Source organism: Miscanthus floridulus, chromosome 18, assembly GCF_019320115.1.
Source record: "Miscanthus floridulus cultivar M001 chromosome 18, ASM1932011v1, whole genome shotgun sequence".
NCBI lineage: Eukaryota > Viridiplantae > Streptophyta > Magnoliopsida > Poales > Poaceae > Miscanthus > Miscanthus floridulus.
Window position 1 is genome coordinate 48,300,712 of NC_089597.1, and position 11,505 is coordinate 48,312,216.

Here is an 11,505-nt window from a genome sequence, read left to right on the forward strand (position 1 = left end):
GAACTGACAGTGTTGTCTTGTTCAACACTGCCGCCTTGAGCATGAACCGACAGTGTTGTCTTGCTCAGCACTGCCGGTTTGTGCCATGAACCGACAGTGTTGAATTGCTCAGCACTACCGGCTTGAGCCATAAACCGATAGTGTTGTCTTGCTCAACACTGCCGGCTTGAGCCATGAACCAACAGTGTAGGCTTGCTCAACACTGTTGGCTTGAGCTAAGAACCGATACTCTTGAAGCAAACATCACTGTCGGTTGGGACTACAAACCGGCAGTGTTGTTCAACTAGACACTGTCGGGTGGAGCCAGGAACCGACACTATTTCCTGTAGATCAGTGTCGGTTTTTAAGAACTGACAGTGATGTCAACCCCCATCACTGCCGGTATGCCACTGTCGGTTCAAAATCCGGAAATGAAGAGGTTTTTTGAACCGACAGTGATGTCCAGATCTAGGATAGCGTAGGACCGGACTGGACTGAATTTCTCAGTAAGTTGCATTGCATGCATGCAATCTAATTAAATTAATTAAACAATACGTACCGGATTAGCATTATTAGCAAGAAGGACCAGGTAAGAGAAAGAAACCAGCAGCAACGAATGATGGCAGCTTGCAAAGAAAAGCCTGCTAGCTGATTTGACGAGCCACGTGCATGCACACTAGTACTACCATCGATCGAATACTAAACGCGGACAAGGCAAGCACCCCTTTTTTTGCCCCAGCAAACAGTGTGTGAAACGAACATATACATATATACAAGTATGCGGCACCTCACCTGGATCACAACCATATCAAGACTTTTGCCCGGTATATATCTTGCACACAAGCGTCATCGACCTCAGCTCTCTGTCAGCTCGATCTTAGGCGCCGTTTAGATCCAAAAAATTTTGGGTATTGGCTATCGTAGCACTTTTGTTTGTATTTAGTAATTAGTGTCTAATTATGGACTAATTAGGTTCGAAAGTTTTGTCTCGCGATTTCTCACCCAACTGTGTAATTAGTTTTTTTCGTCTACATTTAGTACTCCATGCATATGCCGCAAGATTTAATGTGATAGATACTGCGCAAATTTTTTTGAAATCTAAACGGGGCCTTAACCGTGCTAGAGCAGCAGCCAAAGCTCACAACAATTTACAAATATACTATTACGTACAAAGCTAGCATCAGCACGCACGTCGTCGTCATGGAACGGCTTATTAACCATCTCCATGTACGATCGTCATGCTTCGACGACTACGGCGATGTCTTCCTCACTCTGTCATGCGGCTCCTCAGCAGGCACCGCCGCCGGCGCAGCTAGCGCCGGAACGTGTGCTGCGTGGCCGCCGTCGCCGGTGGCGAGGGCAGCAGGCGTCGTCGTCGTCGTTCGACTGCAGGACGTGTGGGCGGGAGTTCCCGACGTTCCAGGCACTGGGCGGCCACAGGACCAGCCACCTCAGGCGGCCAGCGACGACCAAGAAGAAGGCGCGGTCGTCAAAGGCGGTGCTAGTCCACGCGTGCTCGGCGTGTGGGCTGGGCTTCTCCATAGGCCAGGTACTTGGCGGACACATGAGGAGGCACCGTGGTGAACCGGCTAGTACTACTGCTACCGAAGAGGAGGAGGAGGGCTGTGGTGGGCTTGGTGATGTCTATGCTGTGTGTTAGATGATAGGTTCATCTGATAGAACTGTCTAGGTTCAGTGTATAGGCGCCGGGCTCAGGTTGTTGAGGAGGCGTCACTGTGCATGCAGATAGGATAGAGATCTCATTAAGAGTTTCTTGTAAATATGATCTTGTTGTACAAGCCACGCAGGGTTGTTCCCTGCTCTATTGAACACAAAGCCAAGAGCCCAGAAAGGATCATCTGGTTCCACATACTTTTACATGGTATCTAGAGCTTCTTTCCTCACGGATTTGATCCATGGCTCAATCAAGCTCACCCGCGGCAACCATGCAATATGGCGTGCCCAAGTTCTCTCTGCCCTGAAGGGCACCCAACTCGTCGCGGGTTCATTATGCCCATGGCAAAGCCGCCACCAGAGTTCCTCGACGCTGGTTTGACCGGCGACAAGCCGGACAAGCAAGTCGATCCGCTGCCCAACCCCGACTACGATAAATTGGTGGCAAAGGACCAGCAGGTCCTTAGCTACCTGTTTTCGTCGCTCTCCAAGGAGATCTTCATCCAGGTGTCAACGGCGGAGACCGCGGCCAAGCTTTGGGCCACGATTCAAGGCTTGCATGCCTCGCAGTTCCGTGCACGCGTCATCGCCACGCACATGGCACTTGCCACGGCATCCAAGGGGACATCGTCCATCGCTGACTACTTCACGAAGATGAAGGGCCTAGCCGATGAGATGGCATCGGCGGGCCGCAAGCTGGAGGACGAGGAGCTCGTCTCGTACATCCTCACCGGCCTTGATCTCGAGTTCAACCCCGTCGTTCCTGCAGTCACGGCGAGGGTCGAACCCATCACCGTTGCCGAGCTCTACACTCAGCTAGTCAGTTTTGAACAGTGCATGGAAATGCATGGCGGGGGATCCCAGTCCTTGGCCAACATGGCGGCAAAGGGTGGCCACGGCGGTGGCAACCACAGCAACAACTGAACAACTCATGTGGTCGTGGCGGTGGCCATGGCGGTTTTGGGCGTGGCCAGAAGGGTGCCGTGGCGGTGGACGCGGCGCTCCCTCCAGTGTGATCTGCCAGCTATGCAGAAAGGAAGGGCACACGGTGCTGCGTTGCTTCAAGAGGTTTGATGCCTCTTTCATAGTCCTCCACAGTGATGCCTCTTTCATAGTCCTCCACAGAAGAGTGCGTCTTCGGCCACTACGTCCTATGGGGTGGACACAAACTGGTATATGGATTCTGGTGCCACATATCGTATCACCGGTGAACTCGAGAAGCTCTTCGTTCGCGACAAGTACATTGGTGGCGATCAGGTGCACACGACAAGTGGGGCAGGTATGGCAATTAATCATGTTGGTCATAGCGTTTTGCATTCCCCAATTCACAACATTCATCTAAATAATATTCTTCATGTCCCACATGCCAACAAAAACCTTCTTTCTGTCAATCGCCTTGCACGAGATAATAATGCATTTCTTGAGTTTCACCGAAACCATTTTCTTATCAAAGAGCAGGTGATAAGGACACTCCTAAGAGGTCCATGTGAAGGAGGCCTCTACCCTTTGAAGCCTCATCCAAATAAACAAGTGCTTGGCGTCTTCAAGCCCACCACGTCCTTATGGCATCATAGGCTAGGTCATGCTTCCACTCATGTAGTCCAGCAGGTCCTTAGCCGCCACAAAGCTTCCATTTGTTAGAGATTTGAGTAATAATGTGATATGTGATGCATGTCAGAAGGGCAAGAGCCACCAATTGCCCTACCCCAAGTCATGTAGTGTTTCATCTAGTCCTTTTGAACTTGTGTTCTCTGATGTATGGGGACCGGCTCCTACCTCTGTTGGCTGGCATGATTACTATGTCAGTTTCATCGATGACTATAGCAAGTTCACGTGGATCTATTTGTTGTGTTATAAATCTAAAGTGTTTCAGTGTTTCTGTGATTTCCAAAATATGGTTGAACATCAATTTTGTCGCAAGATACTTTCTATCCAATCTGATTGGGGTGGGGAGTATCAGTCCCTAAATTCATTTTTCAAGCACTTAGGCATTTCCCATCATGTTTCTTGCCCCCATTCTCATCAGCTGTTTGGCCTAACCTTAGGCCATACAATTCCAGAAAATTAGAGTTCCAATTTAAGAGATGTGTATTTCTCGGGTATAGTAATTTACATAAAGGGTTTAAATGTTTAGATCCTTCTGAAGGGCGTGTGTACGTCTCGAGAGATGTGGTGTTCGATGAGCATGTGTTTCCTTTCTCTCTGCTCCATCCAAATGTTGGTGCTCGTCTTCGAGCTGAGCTTGCACTTCTTCCTGATGTCCTCAAAAATCCTTCTACAGATTTTGGGGATGCAATTCTGCATGATCAATTGCTGGTTAATTCCGTACCTACTATTGATGTGCCAAGTTCTACTGCTGTTGTGGATGATACATGTTCAAATTTGGTGAAAAATGGTGAAGAAACGGCGTCCCATGGGTGTTATTTCATGTGTCGCACGAATGGGGACAAGGCCCCCACACGAATCGAGGATGATCTGCCAACACCTGCGACTGAATCAGCGGCGCCATCATCTTCGGGATCGGTGGTGCACAGGCTTCGATCGTCGACTGTGTCGGGCTCCGGATCTTCTGCACGGCGGGTGATCTCGTCTGTTCCTTCGGGCTTAGGTGTGGCTGCACAACCAAATCCAAGCGCTGGGGGAGCGTCACCTCAGCTGGATTCACTCGGATCTGGTGCGGATGATATGCCTGTGCACTCGGATGTTGCTCCAGCGCCTGATGATGCTCCTACGGCTCCTCCAACAAACCAGCGGCCATCCACGCGGCTTCAGCACAGTATTACCAAACCCAAGACTTATTCTGATGGTACTGTTCTACTACTCCAGATCTGGACATCACTGTCGGTTCAAAAACCCTCTTCACTACCGGATTTTGAACTGCCAGTGGCATACCGACTGTGATGGGGGGTTGACATCACTGTCGGTTCTTAAAAATCGACACTGATCTACAGGCAATAGTGTCGGTTCCTGGCTCCACCCGACAGTGTCTAGTTGAACAACACTGCCGGTTTGTAGTCCCAACCGACAGTGATGGTTGCATCAAGAGTGTCGGTTCTTGGCTCAAGCCAACAGTGTTGAACAAGCCTACACTGTCGGTTCATGGCTCAAGCTAGTAGTGTTGAGCAAGCCAACACTGTCAGTTCACGGCTCAAGCCGGCAGTGTTGAGCAAGCCAACACTGTCGGTTCATGGCTCAAGCCGGTAGTGTTGAGCAAGACAACACTGTCGGTTTGTTGATAACCGGCAGTGATGTCCCGTTTGTATTTTATTATTTTATAATTGATTTTAATTTATATTTTTTCGTGGAATCGGGTTTCACTTTATATACACTACGTAGACGATAGGTCCATCAATATTAAACATTCCAGATGTTATGGTTACAGTTTAAATGTTCTTATCCAGATCTCGATCCCTCAAAATAAAAAAGAAATGTTCTCGGACTTCACAGATTGTGCAATGCTTCTCGGACTTCTTACAATAATCTGGCGAGCCACTCTCTAGGCCATACTGGTCCTTGTACTTTACTGTTTGTGCAATGGAAATACTCCATCTTTTTTCACTACCTCAGCTAAGATGAATTTTGCGAGCTTCGATTGCAGTGTGACGATCTCCATATCTAACAGCCTTTGGTGGTTATATTTCTTGTGCCGTCGTTCAAAAAAGATGATATCCAAAGAGGAACAATAAATCATTTTCTTGAATTATTAATAGACATAAATGAAATGGGGATTATACACGCCAACTTATCGGCATCTTCCGATTTCCCGTGGATGTAGCGAAGCATTGCCCACATTACATAAAACCCGCATTCATTGTTTCCTGTTGGCTGTGATAGGTACTTCCCCTCCATTTCGACAACCTTGAAAGGGACCGGCGTTCCACTGATATGTCTTCTTCGGACACTGAGCAACATTAAAGGGAGAAACATTAGAAAGCGATATGTGTGATTAGAAAATAATATGTTATTAGGATCACTTACTAATTCAGCACTGCCACCGGTGCATCCAGATGATGAAATTGTTTTTTCTTCGAGTCCCACACCTCGATCAGATTTTTGGCAAGATTGACACAAATGAAGACGAAATGGTTGCTGCAATCATAGAATCCTAATTATCGAATAATCTTAATGAAAAGAGAAGCATAAAATTAAAAGCTGAGAACACATACTCGCAGTTGTAGGCTAGAAGTATGTGGGTTTTCTTTTTCATCGTGAATTCATCGTAAACAACATTCAATCTATGTTTTAGTTCTTCTGCGTCACATACATAGAGGCCTAGACATGTCATCTCATTGACTCACAAGGGGTCCAAGAAGCCTATGTAATCCCATTTGCTTTTTAGAATGCAAAATTTTGCTATACACCTACATAAAATCATGGGAAGTGCTCAAAAGTTAACAATTTGTGTCTCGAGAGAGTAGTTAATTGTAATATTGTGCGTGTAGGGTACTTATATAGTCCACAGCATCAATATTTGAACATCGAGAGAGCGTTTCTGGTATAGCTGGAACAAGCACTCCCACTCGACATCGAACTTCTCTTCTTTAGGATAATGGAAAACATGTGGCGAACTTCTCTTCTTCAGGATAATGGAAAACATGTGTCACAGCTATAGGCGGTGAGAGTGGATCTCGAATCCATAGAACTCAGTAATGTGCCAGTGTGCATTCCTACCAATAGGAATCTTTGACACACCTCGCTTGGATCTGGCCTTCCTGCTACCCAAACCCTCTAGCTCCTTGGCCGGTGGAGGCTCCTGCTAGAGACACCAAGTAAGCTATCCCTCTCAATTGATTAGCGTGTGTGGCTACATAGTCACAAGATACCAAAGTTACCTGGCCATCTTGGTCATTTTGACCTAGATCGAGCAGGCCGGACGGGGTCCATGGTTGCTCGTTCTCACCGTCCTGATTGACATCATCATCGTTTGTCGGATCATGCGGCTCTCCCGTCCCTGCAATATCAGCCGCTTCTTGTTGCCGATCTGTTCTTCGGTGATGGGGTAACAAGCGACGATGAGTCATGGCTGTGACACGATCGTGGTTAGTTTTGGCTGCGGACAACTACTAATGGCATATATATAAAGCAAAGTCTAATAATAAGTCCACAAACAACAAAGTCAAATAATAGCATATGTTCACCTAGAACAAATTCATTGTTTGATTGACCACATACAACAAAGTCTACATCAACTTCCAAATAAGAAAAGCAATGACCATAGCCATAAATAAAAGCATGACATCTTTCCAAGACCAAGGAGCAATTCTCCTAATCTTCACATCTCCGGCGGGTGGCTTCTCTTCAATCTCTAGTACTAGCGGATGGCCATGGTTTGTTTTCATTGGACCATAGTAGGTCGGTTGCCCATAGTTTGCAAGGTAGGCCGGATGACTATAGTAGGCCCTTAAAGCTTCAGCTTCTGTGTTGCATTTTTTGTGCAAATTACTAGGGTAGCGATTGACTTGAGCATAGAAATCTTCTGAGGTTTGATAAATCCCAGGCACGTGACCAACATGCACTACATACCATGCCATGGTTGCCTATACATTTAAGTAAATTAGGTTGTCATTTGAACATGATGTATTCTTATAAAATTTAATATATTTATGAATAACACCCAAGCATTGCATAGATAGGAGTGTTTGGAAAACAACTATTCACATGCCTCAGTAATAGTTACTACAACTTATGATTATATCATCATTGCACATGACCATAGCCTCAGTCCAATTAATATATTAAGTCATCATAACCTTAGTCTAAGTGCATTGAACCCTCTACAATGCATACAAGATAAAGAAAAGTTGTTAGATGCAGGAAAGATATACAGAATATTTTTTTATTCGTTAAAAACCAAATGATGATTTAGAGAGCTAGTTTAAGACTTTTGGATATACTCCTAGAGATGTCTCAGAGTCTTCAGTCTCACTATAAATCCCCCAACTATCGGCGTGAGGTTCTTTCACAAGTATCAGTGCAGGTAAGCATCTTTCCAAATTCCAATCTTCTTTGATAATGATTGTTTCTTCCTGCCTGATACTGATCGAACAACCCTCGTTTGCTTGTAGTTAGCCCCTAGTCCAATTAACTTTTCTTTATCTTGGCTTTTGCACAAGCTTGAAACTTGAAGTGACTCATAATCAGCTCTAGGAATGAGATTTGTGAAAGGACTAAGAAGACCCAAATCTTTTAGAAATTGGTTGTAGTTGTACTTGTACCTATCTGGTCCATGCTAAGATGTGCATATATTAGTTCTATAGGTCTAAAATATATATACTCCATCCTCACATCCAAAAACATTGAGCATCGGTGGCACTACAGACTAGACATTCATGATCAAACTATATGCTAGCATTGCAATAAAGTAGCAGTAACATAAATTATGAAAAGTAAATTATCATATTAAACAATAAGTTGTAGTACTTGGTAAATGAAAAGCCTCTACTGATTCAAGTAAGCAGCTGTGGGACATTTCATCAGACACGTAGCGGGCAGTGAGCCACGCACTCACCATGGGGGTGGGAAAGCAGCTGTCCGCGCGCTCCTGAAGGCCTCGGCGGTGGGACGGACGGCGTAGTGCTCCAGCTTGGCACGGATGGCGTGGTGCTCCGGCGTGGGGCGGTGATCCGGCATGGGGCGGTGCTTCGGCATGGGGCGGTACTCCGGCGTGGGGCGGTGGACGGCATGGGGCAGTGCTTCGACGCGGGTTGGTGCTCTAGCGGCATGGGGGGAGGGGTTAGCGCGGGGTTAAAATGAATTTGGATAGTTTCAAGCCGCGCCATTTTTATACTAGTACCTCATCACTACCGGTTCTGCTTGTAAACCGACAGTGATGGGGTACATCACTGTCGGGTTATTCCCCAAACCGGCAGTCATGTGGTGTAGCAGTTAGGTGTTAAGTTAGGTGTTAAGTAGGATAAGTTTTTATTTTCTTTTGAACTCCTCCTACTGGCGCAACGGTTAAGACCCCTCAACTTAGCCCCCGAGACCCATGTTCGAGTCCTAGGCGGTCCAAATTTTTTTGTTCTATTTTATAAATTATTAATTTATTATGGGAAATAGCTTATCACTGTCGGTTCTGCTTGTAAACCGACAGTGATGGGGTACATCACTACCGGGTCATTCCCCAAACCAGAAGTGATGTGGTGTAGCAGTTAGGTGTTAAGAAGGATAAGTTTTCGTTTTCTTTCGAACTCTTCCTACTAGCGCAACGGTTAAGACCCCTCAACTTAACCTCCGAGACCCGTGTTCGAGTCCCAGACGGCCCAAATTTTTTTGTTCTATTTTATAATTTTTTTAGCGGTCTAAAGGTCAAAAGAAAAAAGTAAATAACCCTTGGCACACATCCTATACTAGAGTAGCGGTTAAGTCTCTGAAATCTGTAGCCTGAGACCCGCGCTCCAACCTGAGGGCTGGCACAATTTTTTTTAATTTTTTATATATCACTACCGGTTTTCAAAATAAACCGACAGTGATAAATAGTATCACTGTCGGTTTATTCTCATCCATGCCGGTTTTTTGAAACCGACAATGATGTTTATATATATTAAAAAAATCTTTTATATACTGAATAAATAGAAGCATATGTATTCCTATGTCGAAATGGCTTGAAATTTTTTTGGCAAGCTTGTACACCCAAATTAAGACCCCACACAGGATCTTAGATTTTTCTGATCAGGTTTTTTATTTATTATATTTTTTTGTGTACTGAATGAGACAAAAGAGGGTGAATTTCATCTTTGACCCTAATAGATTTTTTCATCCACCTCTACAAAATTCTTATCCCTAGGGCCCATTAGAGCCTGTGTAAAAGTTTGACACCATTCCGGATCTTTTTATGGATAGACTCAGTTCAACCTATAATTAATCGGTGTCGTCGCACGAAAATTCAATTAAACCACAGAAAGTAGCAAACCATCTCCGAAAAATCCCAAACTTGGTGTTTCCTTCACACGTGGCAAGAAACTGACTCAGTGCCTCACAATACCGATGAAGTCCAATGCCCGTATGAGTGCACTCTCTCGTGCCTCACAATACTGAAAGAATGGTCGGCCATAGATGTAACCTACTGAACGACCACTGCCCCTGTTAGTATTCCATATGCAGTACTTGCGTCCTTCTATGGTGAGTTGGCCGAGGTTACCATTGCAGAAGTCCCAATCATACCCAAGTTGCTCCATAGCTTGATCTAGAACGGCCCACAAGCCACATGCAGTTTAGGTAATGTCCTGGAGCGCAATCTACATGCGGAGAAAAAGAAAAAAATAGAGAATGTTATTACAATAATAAACAACAAATAACCACGACTCAGGTATAAGTGACCATTTTACCACATCCAAACTGTTGTAGCTCGCAAACCATTCGCTTGCTTGCGGGACGGAGATATCACCAGCATAAAAAGCAAGTGCCTTGAAGTGCGAGAAATTAGGCACATCATAGCAAACACGTCGAAGTACCTCTAAACATATGCACACGGCACTGAATTGGGCGCTTATCATGTTCGGGCTCTATCTTCTTGTCTCATGGATATGGTTCCGATGATTTGCACCCCTCAAAGGGATGGAAAAACTGAGTTCACACGTCCATAGCTGACCACTTGCATTAGATGTCGTGTTCTCGACTGATGTTCCGAGATAAAGAACCAGCTAAGTGCTGTTCGCAGCCAATCTATTGGGGATATAGTCTACGACATATATGTATGCAACAGTGATATTAAACTAATTACACTTATTTGTTAGCATCAAAAAACAAAAGATGTTGGAAAATATTTCATACAATAGCTGGGACAGGAAACCGTGGAATGGCCACATTAGGAGCGAATGGCTCATCGCCAGGGTGAAAACCTAGGTTCTTGTGGTGGGGGAGATCCATTGTTCATATCACATGATCGATAAAATGCCAAAAAAATATGAACATAAAATATATGCACAAAAAATTCTTCCAAGTAAAATATGGCAACATAATTAAATATAGATCGAATGCAAGGAATAAGAATATATATAAATGTAGAATGCAAAGAAACATGAATATAAATATAGATCAAATGAATATAGATAGAATATTGGAGAAAACAACATATCAATACCATTAAAAAAATGCAGGAGCCATGACCAAATCACGTAGAGAGAGTGGATTTCTTGAGAAGTGAGAGTGAAACGTGAGAAATGAGACTGTGAGAGTTCAGTGGGTGGGTGGGATCGATGTATGTGGCTGGCGGTTTGTTTTATATAGGGGGGCATGGACATCACAGCGGTTTTTAAGTAGACCTGACAGTGAAGGTGCATATATGTAAATGATATATTTATTTAGATAGTACAGTGGAAAAGTTTTAACAATAATGATATATTTATTTAGATAGTAATGATATACATCAACAAATAACAAAAATATTAGAAGTAAATTACATATATGATAACAAAGACCTTACACTAAAATTCCATATACGATAACAAAGACCTATTTGCGTACAGATCAATGTTACAATCAATGTGTATCAACACATTATAATGTAACCACCTCAGTAGCATTCTTCTAGCACCAACTAGGGACAAACAGCAGCACCGAGGTGGTCTACGAGCTATACCGGTTGGAGATGTTAAGGTGGCATCGATGAATCCACCTTGTCTGTACAAGGCCTTTTTCTAGATGCGCACCGCAATGGATGGCTATATGAACCTCGTGGCATCTCCAATCTTCGGCAGTTGCTCTATCTTCAGTAGCATTCTTCTAGTACCTCTTGATGTGCACCATTTTGTATCATGGTTTGTTGTGAGAGAAAAATATTGTATCATGGCTGATAAGGCCTGGCTGAAACCAAAATGCATGGAGAGCCTAGCTCCCGGCCAAGGGCCATTT

General features: G+C 44.6%; 1 protein-coding gene and 1 non-coding gene across 2 annotated transcripts; both read left to right on the top strand.

The window, feature by feature from the left end:
• The first annotated feature begins 1,237 nt into the window (after positions 1-1,237).
• LOC136523787 (zinc finger protein ZAT11-like) lies at positions 1,238-1,639 on the top strand. Its single transcript, XM_066517348.1, has one exon. The coding sequence runs from the start codon at positions 1,238-1,240 to the stop codon at positions 1,637-1,639; it is 402 nt and encodes a 133-aa protein (XP_066373445.1).
• Positions 1,640-2,346: 707 nt separating this feature from the next.
• On the top strand, positions 2,347-2,485 carry LOC136525008 (small nucleolar RNA Z247). The gene has a single exon (XR_010776343.1). It is a non-coding gene; the product is annotated as a small nucleolar RNA Z247 (small nucleolar RNA).
• The last annotated feature ends 9,020 nt before the right edge of the window (positions 2,486-11,505 follow it).